This window comes from Aspergillus ambiguus, assembly GCF_047715705.1.
Source record: "Aspergillus ambiguus strain CBS 117.58 unplaced genomic scaffold BDV59scaffold_45, whole genome shotgun sequence".
Taxonomy (NCBI): Eukaryota; Fungi; Ascomycota; class Eurotiomycetes; order Eurotiales; family Aspergillaceae; genus Aspergillus; species Aspergillus ambiguus.
The window spans coordinates 89,891-113,049 of record NW_027395558.1 but is presented as its reverse complement, the minus strand read 5'-3'; the positions used below and the strand labels follow the sequence as shown (position 1 = coordinate 113,049).

The window sequence follows — 23,159 nt, the reverse complement described above, 5'->3', positions numbered from 1 at the left end:
CATACTGACGGGCGTGGACGACGGACTTTGCTTGCGATACCATAATAGCTGCTCTCAGCCCGAATCAAACGAAGCAGTTGTTGATTAACGATTCTGGTCCTCCTTTCTCGTCACCACTCCTGTAGTTCGCTGTCAACTGTAGACTACAACCATGTCAGAACTCCGCAACTTGGCAATACCCGGTATTCGACTTCCGGGGAGAAGACAGTAGTATGTAGGTGTGAGAGGCGCTTGGCACGGATGTATATATATTTGGGTTCCGTAGAAGGGCGTAGTGCTTTGTAAGCCACTGGCGCCCCAACCGAGGTCGGTCTTCGATTCCAAGTACGACTTTCTCGGGACTTCTTCGGACTATCCCTAATGCAGTGGATGGACTGATTTGTGTGATATCCAGCACACTCCCAATGCGGCACTTTCCGGAATCCATATCGAAACAAGTGCGAGGACCTAGCTCGAGAGCTAAGTTAGGTAGGCACGAGGGCATAGAATGCCACTGTCTTTCATAATAGGGACGCTGATGTTTGATATCAAGCCTGCGAGCAGTGTCGCAAGAGCCACGTCAAGTGTGACCAGGCGCGGCCTTGTGCTTTATGCAAGCGACGAGGAATCGGGTGTTCTCTTCGTCAGGAGGTTGTTTTTACCCCGCTCGAGTTTAAAGCACCCGCGGCTGGCCTGTTAGGAGACGTTATCTCAAAGAAAATAGAAGGCCCAGGTTAGCCACGCGCACCCGAGGGAGGCTCTCGCTGCGAATAATAACCATGGGTCTAACGCCTACTGAATAATAGCGATTTTTGTGGACGAAACTCAAGAGATCTCCGACCTATACCAGGTCGTAAGAGCGCACGAAGAGGCGACGGGCGTCTCATCGTACCAGCATCCGTCGCCATGGCCTACGCTGTCCGGCCCAGCTAGTCCCATCACGGATTCCACTGACGCCTTTTTCCTCTCGCGATACGTTGACTTCATTGGCCCACGCTTTGATATGTTCGACGGTGTAATACGATATTTCTCGACAGTCGTGCCGCAGCTCGCTCTGAACGATAAGCTGGTCCTCCTATCCTGTCTCGCCGTCGCAGCCCGCCGGTACTCCCTGATCAATGGCCACCAACCACACACTCACGAGCAGGCTTTGACGTACTACAGCGCGGGTATTCATCTGCTGTCTGAGCGGCTACAGAATAGCAGGCCAGACCCTGCGGTATTTGTGAGCTGTCTGCTTATAGCTCACTGTGAGATGGTCGAGAGTAAGGCCACCGATTGGGACCTGCATCTCAAGGGAACGGGAGACCTTCTCAAGGTGCATGGCTGGCATGGAATGAGTGGCGGTTTGGCACAGGCTGTGCGTCCTATTCTTCGCTCTGTGACTATGTTCGCTAACTTCTATCGTACGCAGGCGTTCTGGATTTACTGCAGGATGATAATCCTTGCATCTCTCTGTGCCGGTAAGCCGCCAGCATTAGAACCGAACGTATGGCTCCCTGGAGGTGTATTCCCTGATCCGGCCCTGTGGACACTCGAGTCATGGCAGAAGAAGATTGTTTTTCTGTTAGGGTTCGTTCAGGATTTCTGGAGTCGTACACGCGACGACGTCGACGAACACACTGTGCAACTTCACGCTGTCCAATGGAAGGAGCTTGAAGCTGATCTGGTGCGCCACCAAAGCCAGGCGCCAGCTGTGTCCTCGCCACTCAGTATATTACCTCCAAATGGAGAGGACAATCCGTTCCAGGCTGTGCGTTACTTGAATGGTGCTGTGTCCGCAGCATGGCAAATGCTGCACACTGCGTTTCTCATTCTCACGATTTGCAAGCCTTGCTCGCAGGCGAATCGCCTCTCGCTGCTCTCCAGCCCCGACATAACGCACCGAGCACAAATATACGCACGCCAGATCGTCAGCAACACGCTGGCGAATCGATGCTCCATCGCATGGGCGAACGCCGTCCAACTCCTTACAATTGCCGGTCAGTGTCTCGTGGTCGAACCAGAGCGCAACGCATGCATCCGCATTCTGCAAGAGATTCAGGAGCAAACTGGCTGGAACACGCGCGCAAGCGTCAATAGACTTAACGCAGCATGGGAGAATGGTTGGAGACATGAGTCTGCGCGGACGCACTCCGCGGTCGGGCATGTAGATGCTGGAAAGCTGTTGTATCTTGTTTGGCTGGGTGACGAGGTAAGTCTGGGCTAAATGATGCGGGCTTGGTCATGTGGGTCGAGTTGATTACAATTCGCCCAGAGGCCAAAATGTCGGTCCCTCAACCATCCGTGGAAACTCATTTGTACATAACTGTCCATGTTTGACTAGATATTCCGTACCCGAGCACTGGATTCCGACAACTAGTCGACTAGATTGCCAGACAGGGAACACAGATATATATTATACGCGCCGGCACTTAGGGTTAGAGTAAGAATACACGAAAAGATTATAAGCTTATTAACAGGAAGTATATAGGGATTAATTTTATCTATTATCTGTTTTCTTCATCGTTCAATCTCTTATATTAAAAAAAGAAATCCATTCTGTGGTATGCTAGGTCGGATTAGACATTTCTTAACAAACCGGAACCCCGTACTTCTAGTGTATATCATACCTACCGCGACGAAGGCGCCCCTATACGCGGCATATTCCACTGCTTCTTCCACTTATACTCTGCCACTACCTCCTGCTTGTGTTTTGTGCTTGCCGTAGCGCGTCACGTAGTTTCTGGGCTGCTCCCTATATGCGAGGGTGGCTGACCAGGTTCACTTTGGGTTCAAAATATTGAAGTAGCGACAGCTTCTGTGACACGTCGATTGCCACGGCGGTCAGGTGCTGGAAAATGTGCAGATACTGCTCGTAGAATTGATTCTCGCGCTCCTGCTGTTCCCACTGCTGTCGCTTGTCTTTCAGAGTTTCGGGACGAGACCGTCGCCAAGCAGATTTGACTACTTGGAGGCGTCCTGATATAGATATGTTTTCAACAATTGGTAAAGGCCTCTGTTCACGCTCATCAGGGAACACATATCCCGTGCGCTGTCAAGAGTAGAGGCTGTATGGAGCACAATCTCGGGCGGAAGATGGGAAAACGACATTGTACAAGGATTGTAGCTGATGATGCTTCGGCGGATAGTTGGGTGGCGAGATGGCTGCAGACAGGTGGGCAATTGCTAACGTTACTGTATCAACTTGAAGGGCATATCGCGGCTTTGCAGATCCACGCAGACCCAAGTATGATTCACGAAGCTTAATGTACTCGCATCAGTCACGTACAACAAAATGAGTTACCGGCACACGCACTATTTGCAGCAACGAATACTAATCGAATAGTCAGAAAAGCATCTAATGTACCATAGAGGTAACCGGCAAAATTGCCTGGGCAAGCAGAGGGAAGACTCGCCGCTAAACCACAACTGACGTTCTCGTCAAGGGACCAAGAGGGACCCAATAATCTTTTTCGAGAAGGTGCAAACAAATTCGCCAACAAAGAGATGACTATAAACTCCGTCAACAAGCAGCCTATTCACTCAATCAAGGTAGGCAGCTGCCTATATATACGCCCTCTGCGCAACCCATCTTCTTCTACATATGCACAGGGGACTTTGGGGAGATGGGTTAAGCTTAAGAACGCGGTGTCGGCACAGTGGGTATCGTTCGCCCTAACTTGCTGTCATTGCGTCTTTCTAGCCAATTCGACCTTCTCGAGGGAGCAACTTCCATGTGGGTAAGTATATCCTACATCTACACTGATTTATTAAAGTAGTAATAAGATCCACTGAGGTAGCCGTCAATTGTTGGAAAGCAAAAGGGGTTTCTATGGACGTTACGGCCGCAAGAACGCAGGAACGCTTCTAGATGTTGACAGCTCAAGCTTCCTCTATGTTCTATGTGAGCGGGGAGATCTAACTACAAGACAAAGAAATGGCCAAGCTCAAGAAATGATACCGACTATACTAATATAGAGGAAGCTAAAGATTGTGATGACTTCGTTGTTCCCTACAAAAAGGTGATCGGAGCAGTAGAAATTGAAGTGTGCGAAGATTAGCTAGTTTTTAGACCTTGACACAGGTTTCCCGGAGTCGTTATATGAATACGGAGGCAGATCTCAATGGTATCGATAAATTCCCAAATACCTAGTGCATGTATACTTCCTATACATTTAGACGTATCGTGGTCGTGATGCGCCCTCTGTTCTAACCTGTATCTTGATCACTTACCACCATACGCACAATGAAAATTAGAGCCCACCAAGTAAAGAGCATCACCGAAACATCCAGGTCCAACATCCAAACCCAGTAACTACACAAATAGCACCTAGTATCAATTGGATCCCCATCCATCCCCCCCATGCAAACAAACCTCCTGCTCCATCTCTGGCTCCAGCGTATTCACGTCCAAGCTCTGTCCATTGCGACTCAGAGTCGGCTCCGACTAAATGGTAGTAGTCGCTTCCAGATAAGAAAAAAATAGTGTTCCCACGTCACTACATAATCCTCCACATCATCCACTGTATGAGAGGTGATCAAGACAAAGCTGAGACTGTGGTAGTCACCGACGGTTTACCCGCTGCCTGTCCAATCTTGCAAGGCAACCACTTCCGGAAGAGGTCCAATCAAAGCCCTGTAGTTTCGTATCGCCAATGTCCGTCCGGGCATTTAGCGGAATCTAGAAAACCGTCTGTTAGTGTAGAGATACCAGAGTATATAGTCAAGTGCGTGACTTCCGATATTTCTTCCGATCTGACGCTGCTCATCCGGTGCAATTAGGGGCCAGTCACGAACTGCGAACATTTCATGATCACCCTGAATTGGGGGCCTTGATCCCTGAGGCATAAAACAGTACACCGACGGCATCGGAAGTGGAAGACCGCTTCACTGATACCCTACCCATATTCAAGGGCCAAGAAGATTCATAAAGAAGTCCATTCAAGAAATGTAGACAATCGTGCTCGTGTATAACATGATAAATGCAGTAACATAGACCAAATGCAAACCGACACCACATCTAAACCCAACCAAATCATCATGAACAAATCAATAGAACAGAGAAAACCATGTATAATCCCATATATGCACCACTAAGCCGATCCCAAATACTTAAGGACCGCCTCCTTCTCTTCCACGGGCAACATGCTAAGCACCTGTTGCACACCCTTGAGACCACCCTCCTTGTTGCCGAGGAGCAGCTGGGCCACGTCAGTCGCGACACTGGCGGTCTTGAGCGACTCGACATGGGACTGGATCTGCTTCTTGTTCTCCTCGTACCACATGGCCACACCACGGTCGTCATTCTCCAGCTCATCATCGAGGAAGCCGGTCCACGAGCGGAGGGTACGGAGGTGGGTGGCGCGCGCGGACTCGGTCGGGGTGGGCACGGCGGCGGCGGGGGCGTTGGCGGGCAGAGCACCAGTGCCCTCGGCGGTCGGCGGGTTGGGGGCCGCGGCGACCATGCGCTTAACGATGAGCTCCTCGCTAAGACGGCGGCGCAGACGCCAGTAGAAGAAGCGACGGGCGTTCTTCCAGGTGAGCGGCTTGCGGATCGTCTCCTTGGCCTGCATGCGGCCGGCGCGGTCGTGCAGATCAGCGAACTGCAGGGCGATCTGCATGTAGACCGGCAGGAGCTGCTCCTCACGGGCAGCCATCTTGGTCTTGATCTCCGACAGCTGCTCCTTGCTGAGGGAGGGGTCCTCGAGGGAGCGGCGCAGCTCGCCGTAGGTGGCATCCAGACGCGCCATGGTGTCCAGCTGCTTCTCGCGGCGGTACTTGATGTTGACGATACCCTCGGGCTCGAGCACACCACCGCGGGCTTCCTCGTCCGCGTACATCTCCATCTGGTCCGGGTTGATCGTCGGGTCGACGACGACCCACGAGCCACCGCGGAGCTCACCGAAGGGCGGGATGTAGATGAAAATGGGCTGCTCGTACTTGACGAGCGCGTCGACAATGTACGAACCGTACTTGAGCACCTCGTTGTACATGTCGCGCTGACCGCCGGAGAAACCTCTCCAGTTGGCGAGGATCATGACGGGGAGCTGCTCGCCGTTGTTGAAGTCGCGCAGGGCCTGGGCAGTCTTGAACGCGGAGTTGGGGTACCACACACCACCGGCCTCCGTGCTGATCATCTCCATGGAGTCGGGATTGGCAGGATCGGCGGGCGTGACGTTCTCCACCGAGCGAGTCTCGACCGCGATGACACCCATAGGGATACCACCCAGTCTAGCACGACCCACAACCACAGTGCGGGCCCAGCCACCGAGAGCCTCCTCGAAAGAGCCAGCATCGAACAGACCAGGCAGGAAGCCCTCCTCGTCCTCCTTACCAGCAATGAGCCAGCGAGGGTCGTAGGCCTGCTTGGGAGGAGGATAGTACTCGACGTCACGATCCCAGGGGTCAGACCACGGGCGGATGGGGTTGGGCGAACCCTTGCGGTCAGGGACAAATGACATCCACTCAACAATCTTCTGCACACCATCGAAGTCATCATTGGCGGTCATGTGGGAGACACCGTTCTTGTACATGATCTGAGTGCCACCGAGCTGCAGGTTGGAGGTATAGACCTCGCGGCCCAGAAGCTTGTTGATGGCCGGGGCACCAGTGAGGATGATCGGCTGGCCCTCGACCTGGACGGCTCTCTGTCCGAGACGGACGAGGTAAGCACCGATACCGACGGAACGGCAGGTAACCAAAGTGATGGTGAAGATGTCCTCATACGCCTTGGACGTGGCACCAGCGATAAGACCAGAGCCCTTGAGACATTCCACACCGAGACCTTCCTTGGCACCGATGACAGTGGTGATCTTGTGGCGCTCCTCACCATCATCGTGGATCATCTCGGTGATGACTTCCTTCTTCTTGCTGGCATCGAACTTCTTCTTCACCTCAGGGGTTAGGTAGAGGTACTTGAAACCAGCCTCCGGCTTGGCGGGGTCGTTCCAGGCAACGTTGAAGTAGGGGATCAGCTCATCAGCCATGCCGATACGGGCACCCGAGTTGGCGGAAAGGTAAATACGAGGGATACCAAGCTTCCTAGCCAGCTCGGTACACTTGTTGAAGAACTTGTCTTCCAGGGGACCGAAGGACCCGATCTGGAAGGTGATGTCGTTGGCGACGATGATGAACCGTCTGCCACGGGGGTACTCGGGCGTACGGGCAGTGACAAGCCAGCCAACCATACCGTGAGTGTTGGTACCAGGGCCACGCTGGATCTCAACGAGGTTGTCGGTGTCGTCCAACACAAGCTCGGTGTAGTCGATGCACTCGCCGACGGGAGGACGCTGATCTGCCATGGCGGGCACCTTCTCGATGGCCTTGGTCCAGCTGTTCTGGAAGGCCTGTCGGAAGAGCTCGGGGAAGTCATAGACGTACTGAGTGCCCATGATGTGAGCCTTGTAACGCTTGGGCTGGAGCCACTCCTTCGTGGGATAAGGCGTGGAGACAGGACGCAGGTGCATCGAGCCGAGCTTGTTGGTGCCACCGATGCTGTGGAAGACCCATTCGCCCTTCTCGGACTTCTTCTCAATGTACAGCTCCACCTGAATGATGAAACCGTAGGTGTTGGTGATGATGACACGGAGAGGATAAGGAACGCCAGTAGCAGGGTCGGTACAAAGAATGCGGATCTCAGCGCCAGTGACACGCAGACGCCAGAGACGGCGGCCAAACCGATCCAGGAAACCAGCGAGCGCCTGCTCCACATCCTGCGGCTGGAGGTTGAACACAGGGGAGAAGTTGATAAAGATGTGGTTCAAGTCGGAGTTGTTGTTGCCAATGATTTCCAGGGCGTCCAGAATGTCATTCATAAGACGATCGGCCTCGGAGATCAGGTACTCAGCTGTAGGGATATCGTCGCGGAGGCGACCTGGACGCACGACAGCACGGACGAAGTAGCGCTTGTCAACGGCCTTGTCATTCTCAGGACCCTTGCCGATGGCCTCGTAAACGTGAATGTTACGGTTCTCGGTAAAGACAGGGTTGATCTTGAACTTCGCCAGACGTCCAAGCTCGAGCTGGAAGGCCAGGGCGGGCTCGCTGTGACGAATGCTCTCATCCTCCTCGTAGGTAGGTCCACGGAAAGTGAAGTAGCCAGGGTAAATGCCATTCTTGCCACAGATGAAAGTCACACGGCGAATGCGGCGAGCCAGGAGCTCCTCCTTGAGATCAGCCAGAAGAGTGTTGATCTGAGCAACAATATCCTTGTCACCGAGATCCTCAACGTCCCGGATGGCAATGTTCAGAACATTGGTCAGTTCACTATCGTTCTCCGGGCGAGGCGCCGCAGGGCGCCGCTTGCCCTCCAGGTTCGCAAGAAGGCCGTTGTCCTTCTTCGCCTTAGCAGCGACACGGGGGAAGGCATCAAGAGCCTTAGACAGGAACTCCTCAGCATCCTCAAGATACTGAAGAGGGAGGATGACACCCTTACGGACGGGCTCATTGGAGTTGTCGTTGACCAGGTATGACATGTCGCTGATAGAGTTAAGGCGCTTGAAGGGGTTGGCTTCCGTGGTCGGGGTTCCCGGGGTAGAAGGCTGGGTAGAGGAGAGTGAGCCGAATTCTGGCTGTCCGAACTTGTCGAGGGTAAAGTCCCAGGAGAGCAGAGGAGTCTCTCCCGTGGCATCGTACTGGATATCCTTTAGAGTGTAGGCACGGTAGGCGCGGCGGACGTAAACCTCCAGGGCGGCGAGGGTGACCCAAGCATCGTTGTGGACGAAGAAGCGGGGCAGAACGTCGAAGACAGTGTACTTCGAGTCGACGACCTCCTTCAAGACCGAGAAGTCGGGCTCACGGTGGTCCCATCCGGTCTCACCATAGCGCGACTCAACGACAGAGGAGCGGAGAATGAGTTCCATCTGGGAAAGGCGTTCCTCCAGAGAGGGCAGAGCGCACTGGATGAGGACCTCACGGGCCTTCAGTGTGACCTTGGCTGCAGAGCGGGATTCCAGCTCCGTCAGCTTCTTCAACACAGGCTTGAAGTACTTGCCGACGTTGCCCACGTTGGGCTGGTTGGGGCGGTACATGGCCAGGATGGCAAGGATCAGGTTGTTCTTGGCACCAATACGGCTATGGGAGAGGACGGTCTGGACAACGCTGGCAATATCGTCCTTATGTTCTTCACGGAGCTTCAGGATGGCATCCTCGTCGCGGATGTTGCGGCCAGAGAAGAGCTTCTCCACCTCATAGTACTGCTCGAGGAGATTGATGAAGACATTGAACTCGTTGGCCTTCAACCCATCCATATACTTGTTGATAACCTGGATGAGAGGGAGAAGAGTGGTCTTCAGGATCTCAGCATCGGCAGGGTTGACATTCTCCTCGATGAACCGGCCAATAGTCTTCTGGAGCTGCTTGGCAGGGAACTCGGCCTTGCGAGCGCGCGCACGGTCAACGACATTCTGAAGCTGGGCATCAAGTCGCTGAGGCATGCGCGAGTGCAACGCCGATGACTGGGCGTTCCACTCGCCGTAAGGAAGTTCAGGGTCGCGAAGAACATCCACCAGCTCCTTGAGCGTCGAACCCATGATGACCTGGTTGTCGTATCCACGGAGAATGTTCTCGAGGATGCTGTGCAGCAGGAAGAAGCGCTGAGGAGGCTTGCTACCCACCACCTGCGGAGGACCCAGATCGGGAAGCTGTCCGGTGAAGGGCTGGGCATGCTTGACGCGGGAGGGGTCATCCAGGGCGAGGATACCAAGGATGTCACCGGCCTCCAGGGTGGCGCCGGGCTGCTTGATCAGCTGGACGATACCGTCCTCCTGAGCAATCAAGGGCATGTACATCTTCATGACCTCAACCTCAGCGAAGGGCTGACCGGCCCGGACGTGCTCGCCGTTCTCAACAGTGAACTTGACAAGCTTTCCGGGGGAAGGAGAGCGAAGCTGAGTGGGATCATTCTCCTGCTCCAGCAAGCACGTCTTTCCATCAACACTGAGACGGGTTGCGGCCGCCTCCTCCTTCCAGTACACGTTGTGTGACCGACCGTTCAGCAACACAAGCAGACCTCCATCAGCCAGGGCGCGGACACCAACGGAGCACTTGGAGCCGTTAATGAAGAGGTGGTAGCTGTCCACACTGGCACGAGTAGCAGTGAACTTGTACCGGGCACCTTCATAAATGAAGTCGACGGGGAACACGGTCTTCAGCACATCCTTGGACGGCACTTGACCCTTCTCGAGACCCTTGCGGTACTCCTCAACACCCGCCTCGCTGGCCTGGTGGGCCTTGGTCACGGCACCGCACAGGACGGCGACAATAGGATCGGGGCGCTCAGCGGTCAGTTTGTTGGAGATGAGCTGATCCAACCATCCAGTAGTGATGGTGTTCTCTTCGAAGGCCGGCGTCTCCAGGAGTTTGATGAGGTATTCGACAGTGGTCCGGAAGTCACCGCGGATGCTCAGTTCCTTCAAAGCAATCACCATGTGCTTCCGAGAGGCAGAACGGTTCTCGCCATAGGCGAAGATATGGCCAAACTGACTGTCGGAGAAGCTGTGAATACCACCGGCAGTACCGACGGAGAAATAACCCCAGACGTTGGAAGAAGAGCGGAAGTTCAGCTCGTGCATGGTACCGCTGGACGGCTTGAAACCCTCACCAGGGTCCTCGGAAGTGATACGGCAAGCGGTGGTGTGTCCCTTGGGCTGAGGGCGACGCTGGGTCTTGAAACTCTCCTCGTTGGAGAAATCGAAGTCGATGTCCGAGGTGGTGTTGGGGTCGACACCGTAGAGCAGGCGAATATCGCGAATGCGGTGCAAGGGGATACCCATGGCAATCTGGAGCTGGGCGGCGGGCAGGTTGACACCGGAAACCATTTCGGTGGTAGGGTGCTCGACCTGGAGACGAGGGTTCAACTCGAGGAAGTAGAATTTGTCATCGGCGTGCGAGTACAGGTACTCGACCGTACCGGCGGAGACATAGCCGACGAGCTTTCCGAGGCTGACAGCAGCGCGTTCCATGGCTTGGAAGGTGATGGGCTTGGCGATGGTGACGGGAGCCTCCTCGATGATCTTCTGGTGACGACGCTGGACGGAACAATCTCTGCCGAAGAGCGAGATGTTGTTTCCGTACTGATCAGCCAGCAATTGGACTTCCAGATGGCGGGCGTTGCCGGCGAGTTTCATGATGAAGATGGGGGAGCCCGGGATCTCGTTGGCGGCGGCATTGTACAGGTTGATGAAGTCCTCTTCCTTCTCCACCTTCCGGATACCCTTACCGCCACCACCTTCAGAGGCCTTGATCATGACAGGGAAACCAATCTCCTTAGCCTTGGCGAGACCTTCCTCGGGCGAGAATGTACAACCCTTGTTGTAGGTCTCATCCTCGACCGTCACGATGCCATTCTCATCGATCTTCACCGCGTCGACTCCGGTTCCGGACCAGGGAATGCACGGCACACCGGCATGCTGCGCGACGATGGTGGAGGAGATCTTGTCACCCAGGGAGCGCATGGCGGAGGACGGAGGACCAATGAAGATGATCTTCTTGGGAGAGGCGGCGAGCGCCTCGGGGAGACGGGGGTTCTCGGAGGCGTGACCCCAACCGGCCCAGACGGCATGGACGTCCATGCGCTCGGCGACATCGACGATGAGCTCGACGTTGGCGTAGTTGTTGTTATTCGTGCCTCCGGGGACCTCAACATACTGATCGGCCATGCGAATGTAGTCGGCGTTGGCGCGCAGATCTTCCGGGGTGGCCATGACTGTGAATTGGATGGCACGTTCGTTGCCGAAGGTCTCGTAGGCCCATTTCCGGACGGAACGGATCTCTTTGACGGCGGCGATACCATTGTTGGCAATGAGGACCTATGGGAGCGGATTAGCCACGGATCTGGAGGTAGTGGTCGGGAAGATCAGCGGAAGCGTACCGAACTAATGACGGAGTGACCGTCATGATTGGCGACAAAGTCCTTCACAGCACTCGGTGGGGCAGCATCCAGATGGTTACCACCGATAAAATGTGAGGGAAGGTCGTGTTTAGCGGCGAGCGAGCTGCCGTGACCATTGGTCGTGGAGGCCATGATGATGGAGGGGGGTTCGATTAGGAATTAACAATGCCCATACGAGGTATGCGGGGAGAGCGGTGACAGCGGAGGGGAAGGGGTAAGCGCGCAGAGGGAGTATAGCAGAGGGACTGCAATGGAGAGAAGAAGTCGTCGGAGTAGTAGTAATACAGGGCGGGGGTTAGAGAATTAGATGGTTGTACAAGAGGAATTGGAGGAGATCCCAGACGCCCTCGTAGGAGTGGAAGCGATCAATTAGATGGTATGAGGAGAGTTGAGAGTATAAAGAGGAGAGGGAGGCAAGAGGGGAGGGATCCTTCGGCTGGAGAGGAAGAGGAGGTGGACAGTGGTGAGAGAAGAGGAGAGAGAGAAAGAGAGAGAGAGAGAGAGCAGAGAAGATGAAGGTGAAAGTGAAGAAACGGCGGTACAATAATTTGATGGCGCCCGATCGTCCAGGTACCACGCTAGCCCGGATGGGGTTAGAGCTTATCTAATACTCAACCAACCGATTTTATCGTCAAATCAAACCCATCCAACGTGACGGAGGATATCATGTTGGCTCTGGGGAGTTCCGATGAGGACGAGATTTACTTCTAATTTCTCTAATTTCTTCTGTCGCCGGGATTAATCTATACTGAACAACTACTCCTGGTCGCATCGAACCCGAGCAGAAAATTCTCTGAACCGGATTCCAACCCCCAACTGGCCGTACTTGTTGGGCCCCATGACGTTCCTTCCCACCAATTTGTCGTCAACCAGGGACAAGGATCTCGGGCCCATCCACCCAACACGGGACCGGAGTACGCTATGGACGCTGCATGTCTCCCAGGGAGGCAGTGTAAACGGGGTAGGAAATAACCCATCTGTACATTAACCAAACAGGCATCTCTCTTTCATTCTATCGATTTCTACTACTGTCATCCCTCCGTTTGTACAGCCTTGTACGCCGTATCAGCCGACATCAGAATACCTGACTAAGCTTACCTCAAGCGGAAATCTCTAACCGCATTTGACACTGTTGGCCCCCCACCCACGCCTTTGCACCAATCGCCGCCCTTCGGAGTTGCCAATCCCGTTGGGAGATCCAGACAACAGCAGGATCGCCCTCATCAATGCCGGCCCGAACGGGGTCGGAGGGTTATCAAATACCTCCATTGTTAATGCCTTCCTTCTGATTCAAGTGACTCCATACCTACTTAGGCAGGTAGCGGAGTAACCCTGTACCTGGTTCTAGAATTTACTCCGGAGTCGCTCTCCGCCAGTTCCCCGAATACGAGGTCGGGAGTTAATATATTCCTACTACGGAGTACATGTTGGGTCGATATATATCTTCATGCTAGCTACGCCATACAAAATCTACCATCGTGACCAGACTCAACTATAATAACATGGGTATTGTCTACTCCACTCGAAATACAAAATGAACATCGCTGAGCACAGCTTGGACGCCGATGGAGCCCTTCCTCCCGGCACAATATCAATCCACGGTGCATGGTATATCCCCCAATCTACTGTAGTATGAACCCGCACAAACCCATTGCCTCCACCGAAGGAAACCCAATCAAATCCAATCCAGATACCAAACCTCCAAAGGGGTAGTCGATTAAAAAAAAATCACAGAGAAAGATATTTGGAAGAAAACGAACGGAAGAACTAGCCAGTCTCAATAAAAAAGGGTAGTCGATCAACATCTGCATGCGGCCATGAACTTCGTAAATCCCTTCCGAGTCAAGGAACCCGTACGGGGGAGAGATGGCTGGACAAAAGGGTACCCAACCTCAAAAGGTCTCGCCCAAATCGTTGCCGTTGAGCTTCGGTTCGGCGGGCTCCATCTTGGCCTCGCGACGATCTACTCCCGTACTAGCCCGGAGGTTCCGCGGCGTGGGAATACTCGACATGCCACTAGGCGCCCGCTTCTTCATCCCGTTGGGAGTGGAGATCGAGGGGAGACGAGTCTGCCGGGCCTCACTGATCTTGGCGCGCACAGACATGCTCAACGCCAAATCCTCATCCTCATCGATATGCGACATCCCGTTCATCGGTCCGTTCTGTCCCGACGGGTTACTCAGGGACGACCGCGGCCGCCGACTTTCCGTGGTCGGGTTGGTCGAGTAGTGCCCCAGCGGCGTCTTCGTGCGGCTCTGTCGACTCTCGGGGCGAGTCGACGGCGCCACGCTGGGGTGCGTGCTGTGACTGAAGGTGGACGAGTAACTTGTGCGGCTGCTCGGCCGACTGTCGCCCTGCGTCCGGGTACTGTATGAGGGTCGATGAGGCAGATATGACGGGATGCCGTCCCCGTGCACCGACGAGCTGAAGCTACTACCACTCAACCGCTTGCGGGAGTCGCGGCGCATCGTGATAGTGGACGAAGCCATTGGGCTGTCCCCGAGAACCGATCCCGCGCGGGAGGACGCCCGCGACGGGGACGGCGATGGCGCAGGGAGTTTGGACCGCGCCGAATGCACTCGTTCTTCTAGCTTCTGCATCTTGCCGATCAAGCCACGGATCTGATACAGGGAACTCGAGTTAGGCAACCCCGCGGCGGGCCGTGCGGCGTTACCATTGGATTGATTCGCAGGCTTCGGCAAGCTGGGGCGGGAGGTGACGGACGGCGTCGAGCGACCGTTGCTGAACGCCAGGGAGGTCGCCCGGGAGTGAGTGAATCGTTGGGTACGGGTACTGTACAAGGATCTCGAACCGAACGACTCGGACGCGGACGCCTTCTGACGCGGGAAACCTGGGGTCGCATTGATCGATTTGCGCATGCTGCTGGAGGTCTCGGAGATTGGGGGCGAGGGGGGAGTCGCAGCCGCCGACGTCAAGGATTTCATGGGAGGTGTGGTAAACAATGGCGACGACACCGTGGACCCTTCAGGGGAGCGATCGAAGATCTCCGGAGTCTGAGGCGTAGAAGGTGTGGTGCGGTGCAGGGCAACCGGCTTCCGGCGTCGGCCCCCGTGTTCCGCGTTGCGCAGTCTCTCCTGGATAATCTCGCTCTCAATCTTCAGCTCGGACAGCTCGTCGCGCAGACGTTGATTCTCGATCCGAATTGTTTCGCGCTCCTGTTCCCCAGTCCTCATCTCCTCCTCCAGCAGGACTCCTCGTTCAATGGCCATGTTGTACTTGGACTCCAAATCCTCCAGGGACGAAGTCGTGTGACGAGCCTGACGCTCGAAATCATCGTTGGCCACTTCGATATCGCGGATCTTCAACTGTAGGGTTCGGTTGGCTTCCCGCAGGGTGGTGATCTCCTTCTGGAGGTTGTTCTGGGCGGCACCGCCTTCGGACTTGGATTGCTTGTATTTGGTCTGGAGGGAGGAATCCGGTCAGACATGTGATCGAGCATAAAGATCACTAGGGGCTAGTACCTTCCACTCCTCCACCTCGTAGCGTAGATTGTCGACTTTCTCCTTCAGCTGACGCTCGCGCTTCTCGGAAGCCTCGATGTCCTTCTCCAGCTCGGCCTCCAGCTCCCGACTGGAGGCCTGGAAGTCGGCCAACTCCGCCTCTAACTGCTCATATTGGGTCTTGTAGAAGTTAATCTCATCGCGACTGGCGCTACCCCCCTTGGGACGAGCAGAAGTGGTGTCGTCGGCCGAAGGCATGACTCCCGCGCCAGCCGCTACAGCTGGGGAAGGAGAAGCCCGAATGAGGGGAGCAAGGTGACTGGAGGGGACGAAGAGACCGACCACGGTCTCAACGGAGGTGCGAGAAGACTGAAGAGGAGGGGATGGAGGTGCGATCACCGGAGACCATCCAGGGGGAGGACGAGCGATCGAGTCAACAGCGGTGGGCCGTGTGTGGTTTGGCGGTGGAGGGGCGGAGGCGGTGTCGCAGGAGATCGGGGGCGATACGACAGAAGAGACGAAGAAAAGAAAGAGTGATTTGAGAATCGGACTTACCTATGAGACCCTCCCAGAGGGATCGGAAGGGGAAGGGGAGTGGAAGAGGGTGGTGAAGGTGGGGAGGAGAAGGGGAGGGAGTACGGAGTAGGGGAGAGAGGGTGATGTATGTTATGTTTGGATGTTATGATATCGGGCTGGTGACCGTCAACATCCACTGCCCAGTGGGAAGCGGGTGTAAGTGACAGTATTTAGGGCGTATTATTACATACTGCCGGCGGGAGGAGATGTATGGCGATACGGCCGGGTGACCATGGGGAGCGTGACCGCCATACCGCATCGGGCCTAGCGCGTGCGTCTTCCGATGAGGTCGAACTCCGTCACTCTTTCGTTCTTGTTATGACGACGAGGATCGATAGAGCTTCGGTCTCCCTCGCGGTCTGATCGTGTCGTCCTTTTGGGTCTCTCCACTCGGTAAGCTACCTTGTTCTCCTTCTCGCACGGTCCCAGATCCCGGGCTCCTCTCCAGCCTTGCCCCCTCGACTCTCCTATGTCCACGCACGATAGCCTCAGCCCATCTCTCCTCTCGACCTGGGTGATTGCTTCCACGCACTTTCTCATTGTTTATTTACTTCATCAATCGAATGGCCGTTTCATCTGTTCTACCTTCACTCTTCTCCTGTCTGGACATTCTCCATTACTGTCTGGGATCATCGCTGCCCCCCGCTAATCATGTCGCCTGACAGACCGTCCATCACAGGTGTCTCCCCTTTGCGCCTGAAGATCCGCCCCAGTCGTCGCCATGGCGGACCCCACCGATCTGAATCTCGATGCGCCGAGTGATCTTCAAGATATCCCGGACATGTCAATGCAATTAGTGCCCCCTCCCGAAGGCACCTTTCCTGACAAGTAAGCCGTCCTGTGGCCCGACCTACCCCATATACTGACTGATCCCCACCAGAGCTTCTCTCCTCGCCGCCGTCCAAGCGCACGGAAAGGCGCATGGGTATAACGTCGTCGTCAAATCATCTAGCACCCCAACCGAGAAGAAGCCCGGCCGTACGGCCAAGGTATGGCTGCGGTGTGATCGCGGAGGACACTATCGTCCGCGCAACGGCCTCACTGAGGAGACCAGGAAACGGCGACGAACGTCCCGTCTCATGGACTGTCCATTCATGCTGGTTGCCGCAGGCACTCCCGGTATCTGGACGCTGACCGTCCTAAACCCGACGCACAACCACGGCCCGATTGTTGAGAAGCCACGCCAAGTGCCTCACCATAAGGTTCGCAAGGGCCAAATCGCTGCCATTCCCTACGACTGGCCACACGACGCCACTCTCACCCCGTACACCACCGCCCTCGTCATCATCGACATGCAGAAAGACTGTCCGTCTCCCATTCTACTCCCCGCACTACCCATTCTGATACTGACCGCACGATTTCAATCCAGTCTGCGCCCCGGGTGGATACATGGAGTACCAGGGGTACGACATATCCGCCGCCCAAACCCTAATCCCCAGGCTGCAGGTTCTTCTCAACGCGTTCCGAGCGTCTGGGTTCCCTGTATACCACACACGCGAAGGTATGTATCAAAGCTGCGATGATGCATGGCTTGGGAGTCAGCATTCTCTGACTGTCTCAGGCCACCGACCCGATCTATCCACCCTCTCCACACGAGAGGCCTACCGCTCCCGAAACAACGCCTCCGGTCTGGGCATTGGGTCGCAGGGTCCCCTGGGCCGTCTCCTGATCCGCGGCGAGCCCGGCCACGACACCGTCGACGAGCTGTACCCGGTGCCGGGGGAACCGGTCATTGACAAGCCGGGGCGGGGCGCATTTGCGCACACGGATTTTGAGCTCCTCCTACGCAACAAGGGGGTCAAGAACCTCGTCATCGCGGGCGTGACGACGGATGTCTGCGTGTCGACGACGGTGCGCGAGGCCAACGACCGCGGATTCGACTGCGTCGTGCTGGAGGACGGGACGGCGGCTAGCGAGCCGTCGCTGCACGTGAGCACGATCGAGTCGATCAAGATGGAGGGTGGTATTTTTGGGGCGGTCGCCAAAATGGAGGATGTGGTGCACGCGGTGGAGAACTTCAAGGCCGTCACTGTGAAGAAGCTGGCTCCGCAGATGGTGGGATAATCCCGAACCCCACTCTACCTACCTTAGCTTACAATTTGCTGGCATGGGCGTTCGGGATGGTTTGTTGTTTTGTTTTACCCCCCTACTATTTGTTTTGTCCTGCTGGGAGGGAAGTTGGAAACATATTTATCTGGAGCATGAATTGGTACCTGAGGAACGAAACGAATAACGAATACACGCTATGCATACCAAACGCCGGATCTAACCCTACCTAACCTAACACACCCGAATTTTGTAGAAAGTCCAAAGCAAGCACACATACACCTATCGACAATTATAACCACTTTCGCCCCGCGGCACTCACCCGCGCCCGAAACACCGGACTTTTAATCTCCATGCCCTGTCGGTAGAACGGGCTCATCACCGTCTTGACGTAATTCTCATACACCTCATTCATGAACTGCCGCACGGCCTCCTCCGTCTGCGGGGAGGTCGGGTTGGCAGCGACCGAGCTGCTAGACGCGCGGGTCGACCCGACACCGCCGGAGAACGACGAGGCGAGCAGTGACGACGAGCCAACGGAGCTGTTGGTACCTCCAGCGCCGGGGGTAGGGAGCTGGGGCGGCTGGTGGAGGAGGAGGAAGCGCGCGCCGGAGGGGGCCAGGAAGGCGGAGATGTATGCGGCGGCGGGGGGGTAGGTGTCAATGTGCTTGAGGTACCTTGTCGATGTCAGCGTGTCAACAAACGAGAAAGGAAAGAAGCCGCGATAAGAGGCTGGGCGGGAACGCACATGTTGGAGTTCATCCACTGCGCCTCCTCCACGATGTCCAGACTGGAATGGATGATGAACTGGTTCATGTACTGCGCTGTGTCTGGGAACCGGAAGCGTGCGATGCCATCGCCGCCGCTTTTCGAGGTACCGAAGGCGAGGTTGAAGAGGGGAACGTCGGAGGGCGAGAGGATAGTGAAATAGTATGACATTGTGGTGACGGAGCTGCTGGGATGTCGATGTTGATGTACTGGTACGGCGGAGAGCATGGAGTATGGAGCATCTCCGGCGGAGCTTAAGGGGAATCACGTGGTTGATAAGATATATCACGTGTCCCGCATCTATCGTCAGCGCCTTCAACAACTTCCCAGCTATCCATCGACCACATCCACGTCTCACACGATGCCACCCTCTTACGGCCTCAACCTCCCCAACAAAAACAGCAGCCAGAATCGCAAAAAGCCCGTCTTTGCCGCCGACGACTCCGACTCCGACAATGGCGGTGACAACGCCTCGAACGCCGTCGAGATCACCACCCTCGGCGACGTAGATGGCGACCCCAAGCCGCAGCCGAAACCGACCTCTCAACCCCCAAAGCGCAAAATCCCATTTGGCGGCGGCGGCGCTCCACCAAAAAAGCCCACCGTCAAACCCCTCAGCAAGACATCTATCTTCGCCGACCCGGACGACGACGACGACCAACCCCCCGCACCAGCTCAATACGGCTTGAGCACCAAACCCGGCAGCGGGCCCAACAAGGAAGGCCGCGCATACACCGACCTCTCAGCGCTACGCACAAGCCGCAAACACGCCGAAGAAGCGCAGGAGCTCGACCCATCCATCTATTCCTACGACGCGGTGTACGACTCCCTCCACGCGAAGCCAGAAAAGAAAGCCGCAGCAACCGCCAGCGAAGGCCCGCGGTACATGACGTCGCTGATGCGCAGCGCAGAGGTGCGGGAGCGGGACCGGCTGCGCGCGCGGGACCGCATGCTAGCGCGGGAGCGGGAGGCCGAGGGCGACGAGTTCGCGGACAAGGAGAAGTTCGTGACGGCGGCATATAAGGCGCAGCAGGAGGAGATGCGGCGGATCGAGCGGGAGGAGGCGGAGCGCGAGAAGGCGGAGGAGGAGCGTCGCAGGAAGAACGGGACGTCCGGGATGGTGGGTTTCTACCGCGACATGCTGTCGCGGGGCGAGGAGCAGCATGAGGCGGCCGTCAAGGCAGCGGAGGACGCGGCGCGACGGGTGCAGGCCGGCGAGGTTCCGGCGGAGGAGCCTGCGGCTGCGGAGAAGGCGGATGAGGATGCGGAGCGGGTAGCCGAGGAACTGAATGCGCGCGGCGCGCATATTGCAGTGAACGATGAGGGCCAGGTGGTCGATAAGCGGCAGCTGTTGTCGGCTGGTCTGAACGTGGCGCCGAAGCCTAAGGCACAGCAGCAAGGTGAGGGCGCCGCGGGGGCGCGCCGGGCAGCGACGCCCAAGTTCGATTTCCGCTCGCAACGCGCGGCTCGTGAGGGCCAGAGGGCTCGTCAGACAGAGATGATTGCGGAGCAATTGGAGGCGCGGGCGCGCCAGGAAGAGGAGGCCGAAGCTGCGCGGCAGAAGGAGGTTGCGGAGCGCAGTCGCAGTCAGAAGACAGAGAAGGATGTTTCGAGTGCGCGGGAGAGATATCTTGCTCGGAAAAGGGAGCGCGAAGCGGCCAAGGGGAAGTGAACTTGCTGGCCTCGTTATGCATTGGGAGGCGTTTGCTGAATTGTATAAATCTGTATATTATGATGGACCTTGAACAGGAGAAAGAATACCTGTTTAGCGAATGATTCTGGATTATGAAAAAGATGTTTAGTCCTCTGTATGCCCGACTATTTCGATATGCGCTCCCACATAGTGCTGTAATGGCACCAACGTATGTCCAGGTGCGAAAGGAATACACTGCCTACAATATGCCTACTACCTACGGCATAAGTCAATGGAAGAGCTACAACCTCTTATGTTGGTGTCGCCATTCATAAGTGCATGTAATGTAACGGCCGTGATGGTGGCGAGATACTCCAAAGCTGTCAGCACTACATCTACCTCAAGATTCACGCAATCTAAAGCGACTCTAGAAACTTCTCATAAATATAAACTCCAAGCTCCGAATAGATTAATATCTGACGCAATATCAACCAGACATCGATTTGTCAGACTATCACCGTCAACTACCAAACGCCGAAAGACCCGCGTTAACTCCGGGATCGATAATGTTAATGCCCACCACATTCATCATGATTCCTCGACCTTCCAACCCTTTCTGGTATACAGACCCATGAGGTCTTGCTTGATAATCGATCCACTATCGCCCGGATCTTGGACTTCCGTCCCGGAAGTAACTATGAGCCGGATGGATTTTGAATATATCTTCCCAAGGGTGAAAGGGTATAAATACTATGTTGTCGACGGGAAAATGTAGATGTTCAGCACACACTCCAGTATCAACATTCTATTCTAAATATCTATTTAAATATCTATTCCTCAATTCAGCTGTCACTATGTCTGTTGAGCTAGTCTTCGGAGGAGGCTCCTTCATGGATGAGACCAGGTATCCCATCGAGGAGATCCACAAGGCATTGGACATCCTGGAGGATGGCGGCGTCAAAACCATCGATACGGCTACTATCTACGTCAAGAGTGAAGAGTTACTCGGGAAAGTGGATGCTGCCTCTCGCTTCATCATCGACAGCAAGTATCCCGGCGCATTTTCCCCCGAACTGACAACACCGGAAGCCATCAATGCTACGGCGGAATCTAGTCTCAAGAAGCTCCAGACCGACCAGGTACGTGCCTAATTCACCAGCCATACCCATCGTGGTCTGACACCATTAGCTTGACGTCTATTACATCCATGCCCCAGACCGTAGAGTCCCTCTGGAGGACACACTTTCCAGTGTGAATACCCTTCACCAGGCTGGAAAGTTCCGGCGTTTTGGACTCTCAAATTTTCTTCCGGCAGAGGTTGAAGAAGTAGTCCGAGTTGCCAAGGAGAAGAACTATGTCCTGCCGACTGTATACCAGGGAAACTACAACGCTGTCGCCCGTCTCTCGGAGACAGAGCTCTTCCCTGTTCTGCGCAAGCATAACATCTCTTTCTACGCCTACTCTCCCATTGCGGGAGGCTTCCTGACCAAAGATGTTGACCAGCTGCGTGCAGGAGGCGAGGGTAGATGGGACCCGAACAGCCGGGTTGGAGGCATATATCATTCTCTGTACAACAAAGCAGGTATGCTGGAAGGGCTTCAGCTTTGGGGCAAGATTGCAGAAGCTGCAAACATACCCAAGGCCGAGCTGGCTTATCGCTGGGTGGTGTATCACTCCGCCTTGAAGGGTGAATATGGAGACAAAGTTATCTTTGGGTCTCGTAACAATGAACAGTTGAAGCAGACGCTGGCTGGCATAAAGAAGGGACCATTGGACCCCGAGTCTGTCCAGAAGATTGAGGAGGTCTGGGCGATGGTGAAGGATGCTGCACCGCTGGACAATTTTAATTCGTTCATTGCGCAAAATATGTGAGCAGGACCATTTTCTTGGCAGAAGGCAGGCAGCAGAGATAGGGTTGTCAACCAGAATGTGTATTTTGATGATTTCTCAAGGAAGTAATATGAAGAGAGGTTCTTTACTACAGAAGACATATCCAGGTGAATCGGGATTTCCTTGTAACGAACAAGTCGCCTTATAAACCTTCGAAGACGATGTCAGGCACCCTTCACAGTATATTTGCCACCATTCAGACACAAAGTTACCGGGATTGTGTGCGGAAGAAAGTCTGGGCAGCTGCGTCAGCCTTTTTTGGAGAGGGGGGGGTGGTTTTGTTGAAAGCCTTTTTACCCGCCGCTTGATTGCTCTCCCTGGAAAGAAGACAGACTACCATACACAAGCCGCTCGACAGCCCTTACGCAAGGTAAAATAGGTAGAGTCAACCATCATTCCTACCTCCACTGGATAGACGCTACTAATGTCCCGCTCTGCGGATGCGAGGATGTCTGGATAGGTAGACACATTCTCCTCACGTGCTCAAGGTTTAGAGACCTCAATAATCTCCTCTTTATACGTCTAGGACCTAGGTGATAACATGATTTTAACTCGTTAATATCTGCAGTTGTGGACCTCACTGCAGATCCCTTTATTAGAGGGGCCTATCACGGAGTAGGGCAGTTCAAGTAGAATTAGATTAACTAGTATAACGCGCTGACAAATAGCGATACTAATATTAGCGAAGAGCAGTGGGCTAGCAGATTATTCATTTTATGGAAAACGAAGATTGCTGGTCAGCAATATAGAGGTAAGGACTCTAAGAACTCGAAGACGACGTCCGGGTCAGCACACAAGGTACTGTGTTCCTTACTAACGTGCTAGGATCTGCCAGGCGATTGAACCCCAGAATGACTAGACAATTCACCCCCATACAAATTTAGGTTGGCTGCATTGCGAGGCCATCTTTATCATACATATAGTTGTGATGGCA

The 23,159-nt window shown here is 55.0% G+C and overlaps 7 protein-coding genes across 7 annotated transcripts; 4 read left to right on the top strand and 3 right to left on the bottom strand.

Moving 5' to 3' along the window:
• Positions 1–256: 256 nt before the first annotated feature.
• BDV59DRAFT_187110 (uncharacterized protein) lies at positions 257–2,432 on the top strand. The gene is made up of 3 exons (XM_073691135.1): positions 257–468; positions 533–1,339; positions 1,394–2,432. Exons 2-3 carry the CDS (start codon positions 983–985, stop codon positions 2,186–2,188), a joined length of 1,152 nt encoding a protein of 383 aa, XP_073543963.1. The 5' UTR covers positions 257–468; positions 533–982; the 3' UTR covers positions 2,189–2,432.
• Positions 2,433–4,896: 2,464 nt separating this feature from the next.
• BDV59DRAFT_187108 (acetyl-CoA carboxylase ACC1) lies at positions 4,897–12,355 on the bottom strand. Its single transcript, XM_073691134.1, has 2 exons — positions 11,831–12,355; positions 4,897–11,768 (listed from the first exon to the last, which is right to left on the bottom strand). The coding sequence occupies exons 1-2, from the start codon at positions 11,981–11,983 to the stop codon at positions 5,055–5,057; spliced, it is 6,867 nt and encodes a 2,288-aa protein (XP_073543962.1). The 5' UTR covers positions 11,984–12,355; the 3' UTR covers positions 4,897–5,054.
• Positions 12,356–13,313: 958 nt separating this feature from the next.
• On the bottom strand, positions 13,314–15,975 carry nde1 (nuclear distribution protein NudE). The gene is made up of 2 exons (XM_073691133.1): positions 15,334–15,975; positions 13,314–15,273 (listed from the first exon to the last, which is right to left on the bottom strand). The coding sequence occupies exons 1-2, from the start codon at positions 15,568–15,570 to the stop codon at positions 13,744–13,746; spliced, it is 1,767 nt and encodes a 588-aa protein (XP_073543961.1). The 5' UTR covers positions 15,571–15,975; the 3' UTR covers positions 13,314–13,743.
• A 634-nt stretch (positions 15,976–16,609) lies between these two features.
• On the top strand, positions 16,610–17,952 carry BDV59DRAFT_205460 (cysteine hydrolase family protein; the record flags this gene model as incomplete). The annotated part of the gene is made up of 4 exons (XM_073694650.1): positions 16,610–16,716; positions 16,769–17,193; positions 17,258–17,389; positions 17,450–17,952. The coding sequence occupies 4 exons, from the start codon at positions 16,610–16,612 to the stop codon at positions 17,950–17,952; spliced, it is 1,167 nt and encodes a 388-aa protein (XP_073543960.1).
• A 137-nt stretch (positions 17,953–18,089) lies between these two features.
• On the bottom strand, positions 18,090–18,913 carry BDV59DRAFT_121265 (TRAPP subunit TRS20). The gene is made up of 2 exons (XM_073686805.1): positions 18,683–18,913; positions 18,090–18,611 (listed from the first exon to the last, which is right to left on the bottom strand). Exons 1-2 carry the CDS (start codon positions 18,871–18,873, stop codon positions 18,227–18,229), a joined length of 576 nt encoding a protein of 191 aa, XP_073543959.1. The 5' UTR covers positions 18,874–18,913; the 3' UTR covers positions 18,090–18,226.
• A 150-nt stretch (positions 18,914–19,063) lies between these two features.
• On the top strand, positions 19,064–20,374 carry BDV59DRAFT_205458 (splicing regulator NSRP1-like domain-containing protein; the record flags this gene model as incomplete). Its single annotated transcript, XM_073694649.1, has 1 exon — positions 19,064–20,374. One exon carries the CDS (start codon positions 19,064–19,066, stop codon positions 20,372–20,374), a length of 1,311 nt encoding a protein of 436 aa, XP_073543958.1.
• Positions 20,375–21,132: 758 nt separating this feature from the next.
• On the top strand, positions 21,133–22,325 carry BDV59DRAFT_187095 (aldo/keto reductase family protein). The gene is made up of 2 exons (XM_073691132.1): positions 21,133–21,474; positions 21,524–22,325. The coding sequence occupies exons 1-2, from the start codon at positions 21,190–21,192 to the stop codon at positions 22,205–22,207; spliced, it is 969 nt and encodes a 322-aa protein (XP_073543957.1). The 5' UTR covers positions 21,133–21,189; the 3' UTR covers positions 22,208–22,325.
• The last annotated feature ends 834 nt before the right edge of the window (positions 22,326–23,159 follow it).